The sequence below is a fragment of the Nymphaea colorata genome, chromosome 3 (genome assembly GCF_008831285.2).
Source record: "Nymphaea colorata isolate Beijing-Zhang1983 chromosome 3, ASM883128v2, whole genome shotgun sequence".
Classification (NCBI taxonomy): domain Eukaryota; kingdom Viridiplantae; phylum Streptophyta; class Magnoliopsida; order Nymphaeales; family Nymphaeaceae; genus Nymphaea; species Nymphaea colorata.
In genome coordinates, this window is record NC_045140.1 from 8,405,091 (window position 1) to 8,423,706 (window position 18,616).

At 36.7% G+C, this 18,616-nt stretch overlaps 1 protein-coding gene across 4 annotated transcripts; it reads right to left on the bottom strand.

The window, feature by feature from the left end:
- Nucleotides 1-774: 774 nt before the first annotated feature.
- On the bottom strand, nucleotides 775-7,612 carry LOC116251130 (uncharacterized). 4 transcript variants are annotated; one of them, XM_050077053.1, is made up of 8 exons: nucleotides 7,470-7,612; nucleotides 6,293-6,633; nucleotides 6,003-6,177; nucleotides 2,837-3,020; nucleotides 2,668-2,748; nucleotides 2,059-2,166; nucleotides 1,689-1,958; nucleotides 775-1,092 (listed from the first exon to the last, which is right to left on the bottom strand). In XM_050077053.1, the coding sequence occupies exons 1-8, from the start codon at nucleotides 7,592-7,594 to the stop codon at nucleotides 1,003-1,005; spliced, it is 1,374 nt and encodes a 457-aa protein (XP_049933010.1). In that variant the 5' UTR covers nucleotides 7,595-7,612; the 3' UTR covers nucleotides 775-1,002. The 4 variants fall into 4 exon arrangements, with proteins under 4 accessions (XP_049933010.1, XP_031481073.1, XP_049933011.1 ...); XM_031625213.2 differs by having other exon boundaries at nucleotides 7,465-7,545; XM_050077054.1 differs by having other exon boundaries at nucleotides 7,413-7,494.
- Nucleotides 7,613-18,616: the final 11,004 nt, after the last annotated feature.

An 18,616-nucleotide genomic window follows, 5' to 3' on the forward strand; every position in this document is an offset into this window, starting at 1 on the left:
AGGGTAATCCGGTGCCAACTGCCAAGAATACCGGCCCCCAGAAAGGTGCATGAACATGTTAAGCTTGGTTATGACAGCGTCAATCACTATCTTGGAAGCAATTTTTCCTGGTACAAAATGAAAATGCGTGAACTTTTACCAGCAGACAGCCAAATAGTTGGCATGTTCCTCAAAAGTCGAAGGTATAAGTTGGGGTTGGCCCGTTGGGGAGGTTGGTCAAAGAGATTTGCTGCTCTTCACGAGAGGATTTAGGCCTGGGTTCCGCTCAACTCGTTCAGCTATTTGTCAGCCCATGTAAGGAGTCTAGACCGGCTTTTGCATTCAATAGAAACATAAGAGGAAGCCTGTTGTCTTTATTCTTCCCTCGATCCCCACATTACTAGCAAACAGCAACTTTTAATACTAACAGATTTTATCTTTCTTTCCTACTTTCTGCTTCTTCTTTTTTTCTTTTTTTTCTATTCCTGTAATAGAGATGGTGGTATAGAACGGCTTATTCGAAGCTTGCCATAAGAATGGATTTTCCTTCTAGTGCTAGGAAATAATATTCCAAAGCGTTCGTATTGTGAATGCAAGGACTACATTATAAAGTACCTCCAAACCGTTGACCCTCCATACGTCGAAATACAAAACCTCAACCACATTGACTAATATGCAGATCAGATCATGCCGTCCTGGCGAAGGTGCAACATCATGAGGACTACAAACTTTTTGGTCGGTATACCAGCACCAATTCATTAACAAGACAACCAGGTAACAGAGTGTGAGAGTGCATGACGCAGGAGAATTCTGACAATTATTTTATTGCATATACATTGTTGGAGAAATGCATCACTAGACACTATTAACCAGATATTCAGCAAGAAACTTAGAGCAGTAAAATCATACATCTACTTTGAAGTTTGAACACATCATTCCAAAAAGGTCCACCAACAACAAGGGCAAAATGTTGCATCATTTTCAAACTCTTCATAATGACTCTTAAGAGAAAATAGAATGGTTTCAGCTCTTGCAGTTTATAAAATTGTCCCATATCAACTTCAGTGTGTCCTGTAAACACTCCTGCATAGCTTCATCTCCATCACCAGCTTCCTGTCATGGTGAATATTATGGAGCAAATGAGACAACACACAAGATGGGCAGGGAACCATGAATCATGCACTTTTAATATGAAGAGAAAGTATGTTGAAATGTTCAAATAAATAAAAAAATTAAAATATAAATCATCAGTCCTAAACGCCATTCTAGTTAAGGCATGCTCGGCAGCAATGAGTTGTTTAGGCTCACAGCATAGACTCCACCACATCAACGCCAATTATGAAAAGTCTGCACTAAAATTCTTACTGGTAAAACTACCAACTACCACACTTGGACAACTTTCATGACTGCATGGTAAAAACTGACATTAAATTTCTGGAAAAATCGTACTTTCACTGGAGCAGCATTCAAGAATATAAAGGATGTGTAACGTTCCAGCAAAAGCTAACTAGCTTGACCATGACAAGGTAACACTATTGTCACTAAGTCACTGATACTTATCATGCATTCAAAGATTTAATAGAATCTGGAAAAAAAAAAAAAAAACTTCATGTAGAAACGGGACAGGAAAAAGGAAATTAAGATTCATAATTAAGGCAATGGAGAGACGGTTTAAATGGAAACAGAGAATAAAAAACTAGTTGTTTCACCTTCAAATGCTCGCTTACTCCAATTAACTTCACAGAAACTTCTTCAGAAATCTTCCCATGTGAACTTCTTAGATTAAATCTATCTGCACTTTTCAGCTTCAGCCTTACTGTTGGCCCAGCAAAAGATCTGGAAAGAATATGAAAAGATTCTTGTACGTAGAACCTTCCTCCAGCAGAATCTTTCCCAAGTGACCATCTCAATCCACCTTTTACATCAGGGTCAAGGATAGCTGACTCTATAACTTCCTTTATGGTATGTTTCTCTTCAGCCTGAGGATTCATATAAAATAAGAGAAACTATGGGTGCAAAGAAAACTATGTACAAATTTGACCACATATTCGTCCATGGTAAGTGCTCAGTGGAACTCACAGTAAAAGATTCCACGATCCGTTTTGTGATCAACATAATCCTCAGATCAAAATCTTGAAAAACACATGACAAATCAACCACTAAATGTCGGAGGGGGCTTGCTTCTATCTGCAGAATACAAATTGACAAATTCCTTATCACAGCCTTACTAATTTTAATCGCTTTAATGCAGAATCTGAATGCAAATTGAGGAAGATAGCAAATTGTCAATGACTACATTAATTAAAATGTTACAGAAAAATCATTGATATACACAAAACATACACCTAACCCTGAACTCCTGAATGGAAGATGAACAGAAAAGTCACATAAAGCATCCCATACTACCATATCAGGATATGCAACAATTCATGTGTTTTGTACTCTATAAAAGTACAAACCACTGCATGATAAAAGTTCAACAATTATTATCTTCAACAAATACTCAACCTTCCAAAAGAATAATGTCATGAGTTTCCCTTTTTTCTCCCACAACCTAGAATTTTCAACCTTAATAGTTTGTTCATCTTCATGGAAGCCAGTCCACCTCTGTCTACATGACGACTTAAAATGACGACTCAGAAGATGGTATTACAGCTAAGATAAAATGCATTGCATTAAAGCAAATACCTTTTTCAGCTCAAGTTTTCCATCGGCATTTTTTACACACCTGCAGGTGAGCACACAATCTGGTAGCTGTTTGTCTTCAATCTAAAGACAAAACAATTAAGCATTTGCCATAATTAAGATGAAATAACATGGCGAACATAGTTGATATATTTAAAAAAAGTATCCAGACCTTCAAATGGTACTCATCTTTCTGCGCCCTTAGCGTCAATCCAATATCTTGGACCACCTTATTCTCAACAAAGCTCATATATTCCTCAGTAACATCAGTGTTGAACATTTTGCGAACTCCACTCTTAGGATTGATTTCAGTGAGGAAGCCTCTTTTTAACTTCTCAAGGCTAATGGATTCTTTACTGTTTTATGGAAAAGCAGAATTAGGAGAAACCCAAGTAATAGATCATCTTAAAAAGAACAGAATCCTTGCGAATAACATGCTTTGTAAAATTAAGGAGGTCAACAGTAAACACAAAACCCACCAAGAAATAAATTGTGCACCTTTTATCCAAATAGTAACACTACAGAGACAATATGTGAAACCATTGTCACATATATCATGTACGGGTATTATACGGGGAGGAATTTCTTGGGTATAATACGGCAAAGTTGTGTATCTCAGAAATATTTTGGAAAAATCTAGACAAATTTTTTAAAAATTTAAAACATTTAATAAATCCTCAAACTTATAAAAAAATCATAAAAAACGAAAACAACGTGTATAATATGTTTTTTTCACGTTTTTTATTTTTTGGCATTTTTTTGAAAAAGACGCATGTTTTTCATGTTTTATACGGCTGACTTATATTTTGCGTATTAAACGTGTTTTCTTTTTTCAAATTAGACACATTTTCTGTGACAATGTGTGAAACTGCTTTGTTCAGTACCTCCCAATGGTTAAAAGGCTGTCTTATAAAAAAAGTCGGGAAAAATATAACTTATATTATATTACAGGCTAATAGGTACATGCATGTGTTACCATTACACTGAAATTTTTTCTTGTAAAAAATAACTGCAACTTCTGGAAAAAGGAAGCAACAACAAAGAGATCTCACAATGTACCAGATTTATCCAATTTAGAAAAAAGATAACCATCATTTTTCTAAGCTATACAGTCAGGTTACAGGATCACACAACAACTGAACTTAAATATTAGAACCAGCCCTAAAAAAGGAAAACTTTTTGCAGTGAAACAAATCTAGTGAAAAGTTAACAAAACAATCTGCATGAGTTAATTACAGAAGATACCCCACAAACATGAACATTTTATTTTCAAGAGAACTACCTATGTGAAACATGATTCAAATATTTAAGAAAAATTTAACTAATCACCAGATATTTGATGTTTTTCACAACAAAATTACTTTGAGAATCACATCAAAGTACTAAATCTGCCAAGAAACAAGAAATTAGAACCAACCTAGTTTTTGCACAGCATACGACACCTTGCACACATGGATACCTAAAAGATAGCTGAAGTTCTGAAACCAACCCAACCATCTCCTACTCTCATATCCTACTTTTTCCATTACCCCCTTGGATATATTTCCCAAGGACACATGTTGATGTAAAAAATAATTAATGTTTACATATTGATTTGTAGGAAACTCCTATAATGTTCAACTTAAAGCTCCAACCCCAAGGGGATTAAGGGAGTAGTACTAGGTACTAACTAGCCTAGCTTACAGGATATATTGCAAGGTTACAGATATCAGTGCAGGAATGTACCATTTCTGTGACTATTACTGATGCAAGAAAGATCAAGACCAACGGATCTTAATCCAACTGCATTCACAACTAAGCTAAAACTATGCTTAACACTAATTAAAACTTTCGAAAAGGAAGAACACAAGAGAAAATGACTAAACTAAATGGACGAACAAAGAAAACTAGGGAAGAGCTTTCACTTCATTTCTTTCAACTTTTCAACCTCTCCACCACAAAATGAACCATTGTCCCTTTATATAGAGAAAGGGATGGATTGCGGATCTGGATCCATTTACAAGTATTAAAAACTAACTAGATCCAGTTACACAGATAGGGATCAAGTTTATAGATATTTACATTCAGGATCAGCACCAAGGCCCTTAGAAGAAACTCAAACGAACTATTAAATCTCATTATATTACAAAATAAGTTGGATCTGAATCTATCTGCTTCAGGATCTGCATCAGGCCTGCTAACGATAACAAAATTCAGGGCCTGCCATCTCAATGAGATTCTTTGCTTTTTTTTTCAATCCCAACAGAATCATGACAAGCTCTGTAATGTGCAGTTAGGACAGTACAGCCTTGCTCTAAGAAAGCATAAGAAGCTAAAAATTAAAACTATATGTTTCAATTAACCAAGGAAGAATGACCCCAACAAGGACAGGACACCACTTAAGTGTAGTGCCCATGTTACGTTTCAGGTTTCCCTTTATAAAAAGAACCATAACAGAAAGCCGAAAGCCCAGAACATCACAGGAGCTTCTTCTGGTTATACCAAAATTTATCAACATTATAGCAGTTAACTAATTGAATATGACAACCAGCATACTGTCTATGAGTTCCTTATCATATCTTGTATCTTGTCGCCACTTCCAAATGTCATGCTACGGCCATAGTTCTTAAAGGAAGGCACATACAGAATTAAAGTTTTATCATTTCCTTTGAAGTTTATTTAGTTCTATTTTCTTGTTTTTATTCTCCATTGCCTCTGGTCAAACACATTACACAACAAAAGGATCAATTGGATAAAATGACGGGAGGTATTCAGAATCATGGCACGTACCTGCCAAGGAACCATGGGTTCTCACGTGTAAAACAAAAAGCAAAGCATCCATACAAACAAACTTGAAAAAACATTGAGATAGTAATAGTGACAACTATCTGTATTTTATAAATAGCATGACATTAGCGGATTTTGAATCCTGCAGATAACAAAGACAAAATGTCCTGATATTATCAAATGATCACCCAAAACAGAAGTGCAATGCTATTATCCCGAGATATTCCTGATATTCTTCCAGTCTTTCGTAAAGCCTTGTTTTCATAATTTTTAAGAATGTGTGTTTTTTATTTTTTCTTTTATTTTCTCAAAGATACTTTTCTGGTATTTTCCTAAGAAATCACATCTTGGAAAATAATAAACTTATGAAAAAAACTTTGTCAAGAATGAAAATGACAATTGCTGACAAACAACTTTTTATCTGATAGAAAATATGCGTCAGCTGTTGCAAAACCCTTTTCAAGAAAAAAATAAACAAAAAAAGAGGACAAAATAGAAAACAAAACCATATACATCTTTGGCTGTATGTCCACATCACAGAAAAGAAATGCTAACTAATAAACAGAACTTGCCTATGGAAAAGGATCTTTCCGATACGAGCAACAAAAGAAGGCTTTAGTTTTATATGTTCATCATCTTGAATTAGATTCCTCACATTCTGGAAGGCAGTAACAACATCAGATTGTATCTTCACTGCTATGTTCAACCACTCTTCTTTATTGTCACGGCATGTGCTAGTTTCTGAATCTGAAACATGCAATCATTTAACCATCCAACACAGCATCTATTAATAAATGTTAAATGAAGATGAGCTTAAATCAGTTAAGCACAATAAGTCATTAATAACTTTCAACTCAAAAACCTTTTGGTTCATTCACATGATGTAAAACAAAGTACTTCCTGCCCGTCTGGTGCCCATAGTCTAAAGAATCTGGACGCAGGAATGGTTCCAAGCAAATTGAATCAGGCAGTTCACCATTTTCCATTGATCCAACTGGGAAACATCTAACGATTGAATTTTCAGCATATTGTATCGTGAAAGGCAGCACATTTGTCTTCCAACCTTTTGAACCAGCATGTCTTGACCCCAGCCTCAATTGCTCATCAAATTTAGGGGCAAGAACTTCGGGGTGCAATTCCTGCTCCCCTTCCTTCACCTTACGTTTATGCGGTGGGATGTAAGCCATGGACAGCAACAAGTTCCTGAGTAGAATAACATTTGTTTTGTCCTATAAATTGGCTTGAAAGAAACATTCACAGTTAAATCAAGACTGAAAGGCATAAGAAACTGTAAAAGATTTGGATAAGAAATCCAATTAAAGCAACTTCAAACTTTTCTTCTTCCCTCTAAATCATGCATGCGCTGCACATTTAAATCATCACTGCAGTGCATAGGAACCTACAAAGGGCTGGGGTAACTGATAAGAGATCCAGTTAGAGAAATATCACTCTTTTCTTCCTTCTGAATCATGCATGTCACAAATGAGGATGCACTTCAACAGGCCTGACATAAACGAAGGACCTCAGAATTGAACCCAAAGGGGTTATCACTTATCACAACTGTGAAGGAGAGGGGCGGAAAGAACTCCATGTGGCCAACCTCCGCTATGTGCACAACGACTCAACTCCATGTCGCCCACCAATTCTTAACATCATAATGAAAACATATAATACAACAAGAGACAATACAACATTTGATGTTTCTCTTATCATCTAAAACCTACCGGATTGATGAAGAGAAGGAATTTTGCATCAGTTAGAAAAAAGGAGGCCCGCTTTGCTAATCCAGAACATGCAAATTATTCAATACCGGTTCCCCAGTGACCAAGAATGAACGAAATAGCCACAAAATCAAATATATGAATCCAAACCAAAGCAGAGAGAATTACTACAGTTTCACTCCATAACCAACAATGAGAATGCATTCTACACAAGGCAAGTTAACCAAGAAACTTAACACAACACAAGACAAATAAATATACCAACTCTCCAGTAGAAATGAAACCGATACTGTCTAGGGAGAAAGAGAGAGACCTTACGGGAAGCAACGATTAGCAAGCTCGGGAGAAAAAAGGTCTCGTGTCGTCACCTCTCTTTTTCTCTTGCTCTCCCCTAGTCCTTTTCTTTTATAGGAGACATCCCTTGCCGGCGAAGTTAGAATCATACGGCCATGTCTGACTGTGCTGCCATTACGGTGGGGACCCTCCGGAAGTCCACAAGTCCAACAAGTGGGGCCTAATTAGACACTTTTTTTCATCTTTAATCGATGAAGTGGGTACCGGGCCTTGCCATTCCGATCAAACTGGTAAAAGAATTTACCGAGCTGTGCTTGCCGGTATTGAAGATATACATATATATATATATATATATATATATATATATATACGTGTCAATCGTTTTTATTACAAAAATAAAATATTAAGAGTTTCAAATAAGAATAAAAATCAAAATAAGTGTTCGACGGATATAAAGTTGACGGCCGAATCCTGCTTGATAACTAAGCGGTTGGGCTTGTAGGCTTGAGCCAGCCACTTGGTTTTGTTGAGCGTTCGACCCGCTCAACCCGGCCTGACGCCTGGCTCTAATAATTTCAATTGACAAAAAATGTAATCAGGTAACTCACATATCAGTGTACATATTTTTCGTACATGACATAGTTTACTAACAATTAATTAAGTTGTTGGCATACTTTCATTTTAGTCAATCAATGATATATATATATATATATATATATATAATGTATAACTATTGTATCAAGAGCTAGAACATGACCGAAAGATTCCAAAGTTGCCCTCTTCAGATATTTGCTGATTATGAAAAAAAAAAATCATCTTTAATGTCAATACCTTACTTTTTAGTAGTTGATAGAAGCCGATATGTTGACAGTGTCGGTATAAGTGTAAGAGAATGAGATGTGGTGATAATTGATATAAGAGAATGAGATGTGTTAATAATATTGTACATAAGGTTTGATAAAATGACTTGAAATAGTTGGTATAAATGTAAAAGAATGATATGTGTTCATAATTTCATACATAAGCCTTAAGAAAGTGACTTGAAATAGTACAGAACACAAGATTTCAAAAAATATTAACATCGATATGCAGCTTCCGCTTCTTTCTTTTGTTTTGCTTCTGAAATTCAAGGCTGTTTTGGGGATTGGATGTGGAGGCAATGCGCTATGCTCCATTGAAGCAGTTTTTTTTAATATGAATTTCATTGGCATCAATCAGAATGCAACTTGCCCCACATTTCAGTCAATTTTTGGGTCGTTACATTTGTAATTTTGACATACAAAATGTCATTTAAAGTTTTTGTATTGTTAAAAACTTAAGTTTTTCTATAGTCATTCAAAAAATCTACTAGGATTATTTTTTGTTTAACCATTGAGTAAAAATTATTATTCTAACTTTTAGAAAAATAACCATTTAAAAAATACTTATCTTTGCTAACATAATTATACTTCTCTTCAAAAAATCTATTAGGCTTCCTCCTTTTTGTTTCGCCGGTTTCAAACAAAATCTCTAAAATTCTTCCCATGGGAAAACGTGAAGCTTTTTTTTTTCTTGAGAAGATGAAACGACATGTATGCTTCATTAAACCTGAATCTTGAGAAGATGAAACGGCATGTAAACTTCATTAAACCTGAAAGCATGAGGAGAAAAAGGTACAACATGCTCGGATTTGGTGTTACAAAAAACTTCAAAAATAAACATTTTGCAAACTAATTCAAAGCGTTTAGTGATAAATATTATCAATTGGTAACTTTTTGGATGATAATAAGAATTTTCTTTTCATTTGGAGAAAAAAAAATGTAAAAGATTTTAGCGTTAGTTTTGAAACAAGATTTCGAGTTTTTAAAATGGAGTAAGCTGCCGACAAGACTTAGGGTGCATTTGGTAGCCGGATGAAACACCGTAGAAGATGAGAAATTGTATTAATTTTCCCTCCTCCAATAATTAAGATGAAATCGGATCCTTCTGATTCAAAGTTATCAGGGTAAAAAAAAAAAAAAAAAGTTAGACCCTGAACCCCAAGGGGTCCAACTTTTTACCCAAGCAACTTTTACCTGAATGCTGTAAATCTGTTTTTCATGTTTTCTTCTCAAATATATTTTGAAGGCAGTAACTCTAAACTCAATTAGAAAGAAGTTATGTAGCATATTTTAGTTATCTACTAGTCTCCTCTCTTTGAGAGACATTTATATAGAGCTTTGGCAATGGCCGGTTAATTATTTGCGACTGTTTTTCTCCCCTCCCTCACTTTAGCCATCAAACACCTCCAAAAGTTTCTCTAGGTGAGCCTTTTCTAGTTAATCACATTTTAAGATGATGTGAAATTTCCGCCTCTTCTATTCTTTACCAAGAAAACTTTCCCCTAACAAAATTTTCCTTCTAAAATAAGAGAAGCAATCGAACCTTACCTCATTGATTCTTGTTCTTTTTACTAATGAATCCATATTCAAAGTTGTCGTTCGGCTCTGAGTCTTTTGTTCTAAAAAAGCCTCAAAATTCTAAATTTTCATAAGGTCCCTCTGAGTTCCTTATAAAGCCCATTGAATATTTTTTATGGGTTCCGAAAATTCTTACTAAATAATGACCTAATGAGCCTCCTTCCGTAAATTCCCAGGCACTTTGGGCCTCAGTCAAGTTTCAGGTTGAGCTCGGGCCCAGCACTGACCCAGGCTTTGTTGGGCCACGCTGGGTCTGGACTCAACCGGTGTGCAGTGTAGCTCAAAAGAGATAGGCTTAAATAATATTCAAATTACTTGCTTTGAGATGGTACGGTCATCTGTTGTTCATCTAACTTATCTGTTGATGGCCCCAAGCATTATTGTTTCTTTTCTTCTAACTCATACTTTTTCCAGTCAATGGCGGCCTCACCTTAGGCGGCCATAGACTAAAGAAAATGTTTGCATTGGAGCCCACCAAAGCCTACTTTTCTTTTTTGGAGAAGGGAAGGGTGGCTTAATGCCCACGCAAAGCAATGAACATTGGGGAGCCCTCAGACAACAAACCTAACCTCATTAAGATAAAGGGGAAGATCCTCCTTAGGTGGTGCCCATGTAAATCACATTCAAGATTTGCAGTAATAATATAACATTGTGAATTGCGCAGATGGGCAGAAACTCATTGTAAAAGCCTTCAACAGATAAAGATTTATCTTTCCTTGTTGTTGCCAGATTCTCGAATGCTAGCTAGCATATGATACTTGTATCAATGAAAATGTGCAGCCAGTGGATACAACTACAATTGTCTTTGAATCTAATTCAATCTCAAAACTATTCCGATGCGACACTACAGGAGTTAGGCTACTTTTATGGTTTATTCAGAAAAAAATGAAAGAACAATTACCAGTTAAGCATAAACGTGACACGTATTGCCGAAAGATGCTCTATTAATTACTTTGTGATTTGTCTTTGAATATCTGTAACTTTGACATCCTCAAGTAAAATGTGGCGGAATGAGGTGGTTCTTCCACCTTGAGGAGGAAAGTAGCACATTTGGATGTCATTTTCAATTGCACTCTAGAACTCATAGTCTTTGTATTGAAATTGGTTCTATTTAGTTTGGATTAGAGTAGTACTCCATTTTCATGAGACTCCTTAGTTAGACTAGTGCAAACTATTTCAACAAAATGCAAGTATGTTCCAACTTAGTTATCCTAGTAGCTAGTCTGCTACTGAAAATTTTGAACAACTTGTAAAGTAGTTGTTACATGAGCAACTTCTTTTCCTTTTGAGAGGCTGAGTGGGTCACTTCCTCCAATATGCTTTTGTGTTAAAAAGATACCTTGCTTTAAATATACAATTACAAGATATTTTGGGGCAGACATAGACTTGAGTAAAACCATCATTGTTTTGTAGTATTGTACTCCAATGTACCTCACAATCTAAGGCTTCTTTCATTGGTTCATGCATCTCTAGTTGTATATTCTAGTTCTCATGCAATAACCATGCATGTACGAGCATATGTTCACAACCTTTCCCACTAGTCTAGTAAATAGGAACCAAGGGGGAGAAGAAACGTATCTATTCAATATTGTGAACACTCCAAAGGTTATGTCTTCTTAGGAGAAAATGCAGATGGGAATGTGACCGAGTTAGATTCAAGAAAGGAGATTAAATAGAGATGTTTAACTATACGAGTTGAATGACCCAGAACATGCAAAGACAAATTATCAAGAGCCAGTGATTCAAGATGTATGGTCTCAATCAGTTCGTGATTGTGAGAATGAACTGCATGAGGGTTAGAGTCTAATTGTGGTGCTTCATCAGAGTGCAAGGATAAAAATCCTTTGACGTAGATTTGAAATAGAAGGTGAAGCCATGATGGCAATACCTGATGACATTGATGTCCTGAAATCTGTACATGAGGTTCTCTGTTGTATAGAAAACAAAAAAAAGAATGGAAGCAAGCAATGGAAGAAGAGATGAGATCCATGAGCAATAACAAGGTCTGGGAACTTGTCGATCCTCCTCTTGAAAGGAAGACCATTGGGAACAAATGGTTTCTCAATCTCAAAAGAAATGCGATCCATTGAAAGATTCAAAGATCGACATGTAGCAAAATGATACACAAAGAAATAAGGCATTGACTATGATGAGACGTTTTCTCTAGTTGTCAAGATGACTTTTGTTCGCCTTATACTAGCTATTGTTTCATATATGGATTTAGAACTACATCAAATGGATGTAAGACAATGTTCTTAAATGGAGAACTCGACAAGGAAATCTATATAGAACAACAAGAAAGGTTTGTTGCCGAAGGTTTTGAGTGCAAGGTTTGCAAGCTCAAGAGATCTATTTATGGACTCAAACAATCATGTTGACAGTTGTATATAAAATTCATGAGACAGTAATGTCTATTGGTTTTGAAATGATTGGCGAAAAATATAGTATGTATATGAAACAACAAAAGGAGAATTTGTCATTCTCTCCCTATATGCCGATGACATTTTATTGGTTGTAATGATATGGAGTTAATCAAGTCAATCAAGAATCGGTTATCTGATCATTTTGAAATGAAAGACATAGGCGCATCATTTATATTGAGTATAGTAATAAAAAGAGATCTCTCAAAAAGGCTTCTTTTTATTCTATCCTGAGTTCACAGGCCAAACAAAGAGACCAAGCTGGTCTAGAAGGCATTAGACACAATCTTGCTGCTTTGGCAGTTTATTGGATCCAGGTTCTTAGTGTTCCTCCTTCATCAAGAAAATGCAATGATGTTTGGTAAAATTCTTATGGGCTGATTTGGAGGATACGAGTATTATCACTAACAATGGAGATGATAAGGTTGCTCAAACAAAAACTAGCTAGCATGATCAGAAAATCAAATCTGATATCAACAAGGCATTATAAACAACTCACACAACAAAGGAAAGGCAATCTCCTAATATCATGCCTTTGTCTAAGAGGTGAAAAAATGGTGTAAACAAGACATCCAGAAACACTAAAGATGTAAAATGTTTGTTGTAAATGAAAAGAATAGTCAAACCTTACAAATAAACAAGTTGACAGAAAAAAGGTTAACATGAGTGAATAAAGAGAACTTTTCGTGGACGGAGGTAGGAGTTTCTGTAGAACCACATTATTGGATGTGTCTTGCCCTTTATTGTTTTTCTGTTATGCATGGTGTCAGAAATGTAATAGTTCTTGCACTAGTATTCCTGTGTGTCTTTCCTCATGCCATCATTTTCTCTGGAGGAAGCTCTTTCAATGGTGTCGTTAGATGGATCTTCGTCGCAATAGATAAGTCATTACAAAAAAAAAAGTCATTAGCCACAGTCAATACCATGGCCAATACACAGTTTGGCTAGACTACTAGCCATAGTTTTAGCTGTGGCCATTATTTGCAACAACCATGCCTACTTATGCATTAGCCATGGAAAATGTTATGGCTATTTTAACTATTATATATATATATATATATATATATATATATATATATATATATATATATATATATATATATATATATATATATATATATATATATATATATATATATATATAAAGTATAGGGAGAGATAGACAGTTAATTGTTTGAAAAATATTGTTTACACATTTCAAAATTACATAAAAATACTAAAAAAACCATGTATCACAATATTTGGAAAATCAAGCAAATGAACCTCCAAAGGGTCAATAAGCATCCCCTTGTGAACAACAATTTGTTGTGTCTGTTTTTGAAGACAAGGGGCATACTAGGGCAGCAATTTCTTGAGCAATTTTCCATTTTGTTTATTGTCCAAGTCACTTTTGACCTACCCACACACTTGTATTGATTACCTGAAATAGGAAAAAAATCATTATGCCACAATGCCTTCTCAAAACATAAACAAACAACAAAAACTAAAAATTAACAACCTACCTTGGAAAACAGGTGCCCAGATCATGGGCTGAACATGAAATGGCACCATTGATAGGTGTAGTGGTTAGATTTCCTTCAAATGTTTTGTGAATGGTAATGCGGCACATGTTTCTATTATCTATAAACCATATAATTTTATAATTTTATTGCTGAAGATCTCTCCCTAATTTTGAGATGACAAGGTTTGTAGGTTATGAAGAATATAGCTAGAGCCCTTCCCTTATTTATTCATGCATTACATAAGGAAGATCATACTGCAATATCAATATAAAGGTCGTTATATGTTTTGCATCGATGAACAAGAGAAATAAGAATTTACAATGCTACCACTTTTAAGAACAGGGAAAAGAATGAAATGAAGAAACTTCCTAGACAAATATCCATCACAAAACTCATGTTTCATTATCTAACTCTTGACAAAGTTCCATCACAACAATCTCATGTATCTTCTGCCAAAGATGTGCACTGAACAAACTTGCTAGACAAAGGTCCATCACAAAACTTATGTTTCATGATCTAACACTTGACAAAGTTCCATCACAACAATCTCCATGCATAAATATCCCTATTAGATACAATTGGACTTGATAATAAACACAAACATCCATCTTATAGTTGCTCAAGTTCCACAACTTCCTATCATGCTGTTGATGGGCCAACCAAAAAGGATTTTGCCTTACAACTTGATACTGTTTAAATTCAATTTGAATTGTCCAACCTTTGCCATATGCTAGTGTATTTGGGATCCTTCCAAAGAGGGGTGCTAATTTGTAGTATACACTACTAGAATCATGACATATAACAATGCAATTTTAGTAATCGTTAGTATTAGTGTTTGCCTTTTCAAACACATTTTGAGAATGTGTTATTATCATCACTTTATTCAATGAAAACAGTCATGTATAAGGGAAAGTGTGGGCAATCACTATTTTAGCAAAGAATTCGTAACTTGTGTTAGAAAATTACTTAGGTCTACCACATTTGCCAACGTGAGATACAACTTGTGTTAGAAATCTTTGTCTTTACAAATGTTGTCTCCTGTATGTTGAGGAATTTTAATCCTTTCAAACACATAATAAGAAGCCGAACGCCTCCCCTTTTCCAAATGCATTAAGCCCTCACGTTAAAAAGTGCTCACTTCTGGTGGGATAGCACCCCCTCCCTATATTCACAAAAAGAATCAAAGAATACAATGCAAGAAAACAGACTACCATCCTCAGACTACATTATATAGGCTATGGTCCAATGACTACCAAACAACTACATGACTTTCAAAGAATATATAAATTAATAATCCATTCACCTATCATATTGTAAACGGTCCCGACATCTAAAAGAACAAACAGGAAAGTAGGAATTATGAAGTTGAAGAACTTCCATAGCAAGATTACAGTTCCTAATTTAAATTTCCTGCCACATGGCTGAATGGAGCTCCTCCCAAGGCTCGATCGCCAACCCTTATTAATCTGTGCATCTGATTTTCATTCGCCATTTGGATGGCCCACAAATGATGCCTAGAGAAATAGTGACATTATGAAGTCTCTTACATATGACAAGAAGTAGGGCTGAACAACGAGCCGAGTAACTCGAACTCGACTCGTTAAAGCTCGGCTCGAATGCAAGTTCGAGCCAGCTTTTCTACTCAACGAGCCAAGTTCGAGTTGATCGTCCGGCTCGTACATTTTATCGAGCCGAGCTCGAGTTCATTTAACGAAGCTCGCTTAACCCAACTCGGCTCGATAGCTTGGATATTTATGTGTTTCGTCATCGATTCATTTTCATTTTTTTGTCTTTTTTTCTCTCTCATGCTCGACCTCGAGGCTCTGCGTCTGCCGCTGCCCTTGGTACACCCTCTCTCTATCTACCGTGTTCTTCTGTTTCTTCTTCGTCCTCCTCTTCTCCCACCCACAGATGGTCGTTACTTCTTCTTCCTCCTCCTCTTCTCCACCCATAGACGTTGCTACTTCTTCCTCCTCCTCCTCTTCTCCCACCCAGAGACGTTGATACTTCTTCTTCCTCCTCCTCTTCTCCCACCCAAAGATGGTTGCCTGAGTCAAACATCTCCTTCCCATCCCAAACCTTAACCCTACTCCCAGCCATCAACGCAGGCCCTCCACTGTTCGATCCTTCCCTCCGGCCACCATCGCTAACCTCGGCCCCATCCTCCTTCGAATCTTAGCACCGACATCCAGCGATTGGTGGAACGGCTGATGGCAACCAATGGTACTCTTCTCTCTCTCTCTCTCTCTCTCTCTCTCTCTCTAAATCAGGGAAAACATGGTTTCTGAAACCCTCTCTCCCTCAAGTGAGAGATGGGTCCTTTAGTGCTCTCTCTCTCATGTTCCCTCAAACCCTCGCTTGACCAAAGGTCTGCTCTCTCAGACCCTCGTTCGAGCGAGGGTCTGTTCTTGCTCAATTACTCGAGCAGGTGTTTTGGAAATTGAAACCGATTTTAGGTTTTGAGGCTTTCAATCGTTCTTTTTATTCTTTTAGATTTTTGGAACTTATGATTGTTCTTCTCCTTTGCAGAACTACCTTTTGCTACTGGCCTCTTCTTCCTCCTTCCACAGTAGCATATGCTATTTCCGTCTTCTTCCCCCTTCCACAGTAGCATCTGCTATTTCCGTCTTCTTCCCTCTTTCACTTCCACAGCAGAAGCATCTGGAACTACTGCCATCTTCTTCCCCCTTTCACTTCCACAGTAGAAGCATCTGGAACTACTGTCATCTTCTTCCCCCTTCGACTTTCACAGCAGAAGCATCTGGAACTACTGCCGTTCTCCCTTCCACAGTAGAAGTATCTGGAAGACTGGAACAAACAAATAATCGAGTTAAATGAGTCGGTCGAGTCAATCTCGAGCTCGAACACAATCAATCGAGTCAAGCTCGAGCTACCATTGTAAAGCTCTACTCGAGTTCGAGCTGAGCTCGAGCTGGCTGAGCTCGGGCTTGACTCGGCTCATGTTCAGCCCTAACAAGAAGAAACTCCTCTGCTTTCCAGTTCTCATTATGCTTGGAGTTTTTCACCCCTGACCAAAAAAGTCCTTGCAATTCAGAGTTTACAACAAACATAAGTCTCTGGACTCCACCTTTATCCTCTCTGATTGACTGTAATATGATGTCTACACTTGAAATGAAGGCCAGGATTTGGTCTCATCCATGATCTACACCAGATCCCTAACCATTTGATGTCTTCCTTCATCCAGTGGGCACCACTGCAAAAGTCCATCATATCTTTCCAAATCATTGTAGGAACTTCCTCTTTTAACAGTGTTACCTTCATGAAGAATTGTGTTCCTTGATTTCCATATGTGCCAAACAATAATAGGTAACAACAGCCTCCAATAGTTGTTACTAGTTCTAACCTAAAATTTCCTATTTCACCACCATTCAAATGCATCATTTAAGGAATCCCAATCATGAAGTTTGACATTGAGTCTACCTGCAACAAATTGCCAAATCTTTTGACTAAACTTACACTAAATGAAAATGTAAAAGTGAGATTCCTCAGATGTCTCACATAAGCAACATCTATTGGCTAACTGGAATTAAATATTTTTTAATGCATCAAGTGTCAACAATTTTCCTTCCAAAGCTTAAAAAACAATTCCATTTAGCTCTTGGAAGAGCATCAGTATACCAAAACTTGACCCTCCATCATTCCGATGAGCCCTTTTCTCTTATCTCCTCATATATGTCTTTCCTAGACATCTTCTCTGCCGCTACTCGGTTCCATGCCAAGTGATCTGAATTGGTCAAAACCGTAGTGTAAGTAGCAACATGAAGAATCCACTGCGAGCTGCGCTGGATCACAATTTAATTGAACTTGGCTAGAGCAAAAGCAACTGAGACTCCAAATATTTCTTGAATTTTCTCCTTTCATGCCCATTGAGAAATATTTAATCACCCCGATCCCCAACTATCACTCCAAAAGTTGGCACGTCTGCCATCACCCACATACCCTTTGATATGGTGACCAGCTTCATCCCAACTCCATTGCAGGCCCTTCCAAAACTACGAAGATCTTGCAACATATTAGCTAAGCCCATATGCCCTGATTGGACAGATGTTTCCCACAAATAAGATTGACCCATTGACACTTAGTACATAGCAACCTTATAGCTAAGAAAATTAATTGAGCCTTATTGAATTGTATTAGACTAATCAGACCAATTCCTCCTTCTAAATGTGGCTTGCATAGTTTGCTCCAACTAAGAAGATATAGTTTCCTTTCTTCTCCCAGATCACCCTAAATAAATCTGCATCATTCTCTCTCAATGAACATAAGCACCACCCTAAGAATCTTAAAAATTCCATCCAATACACTACCAATTGATTGAGAACATGTTTAACTAAACATATCTTTCCTGCGTAGGATAGGAGTTTTCCTTTCTATGCTACCATTTTTTTTCATTACCTTAGAATTCAGGCTTCCACGCAACCTATTTCCAAGCTTCCCAGAAAACAATACAAAGTTAGTGCGGGATCAACATGATTCAATGGCTCCTTTTTCATAGGAAGGAAGCTCCCCGCCAAAATAGTTGCTACTATTGTGGTGTTTTTGTTATCAAATACATACATAGAAGTAATCTACAACGGCAACAAACCTGTTTTTTCATAAGACAGTATATATACTACATCTCTGAAAACAGCTACTTGGTGGAAAAAGTTACATCATAAGAAGGCCAAACCAGACGAAGAAGAAGAAACCAGAAACCAATGACATAATAGTTTGCGTGAATTTTATATTAGGTTCTGATTTAAAACCGGAGGGCACAAAAAATGAGATCAACTCTCACAAACTAGACATTG

Coding starts and splice junctions, on each gene's coding strand:
- LOC116251130 (XM_050077053.1), bottom strand. CDS start 7,594: ATGATTCTAACTTCGCCGGCAAGGGATGTCTCCTATAAAAGAAAAGGA. Junction 6,634..7,469: donor CTTGCTAATCGTTGCTTCCC/GTAAGGTCTCTC, acceptor TATTCTACTCAG/GAACTTGTTGCTGTCCATGG. Junction 1,959..2,058: donor GGATCGTGGAATCTTTTACT/GTGAGTTCCACT, acceptor ATGAATCCTCAG/GCTGAAGAGAAACATACCAT.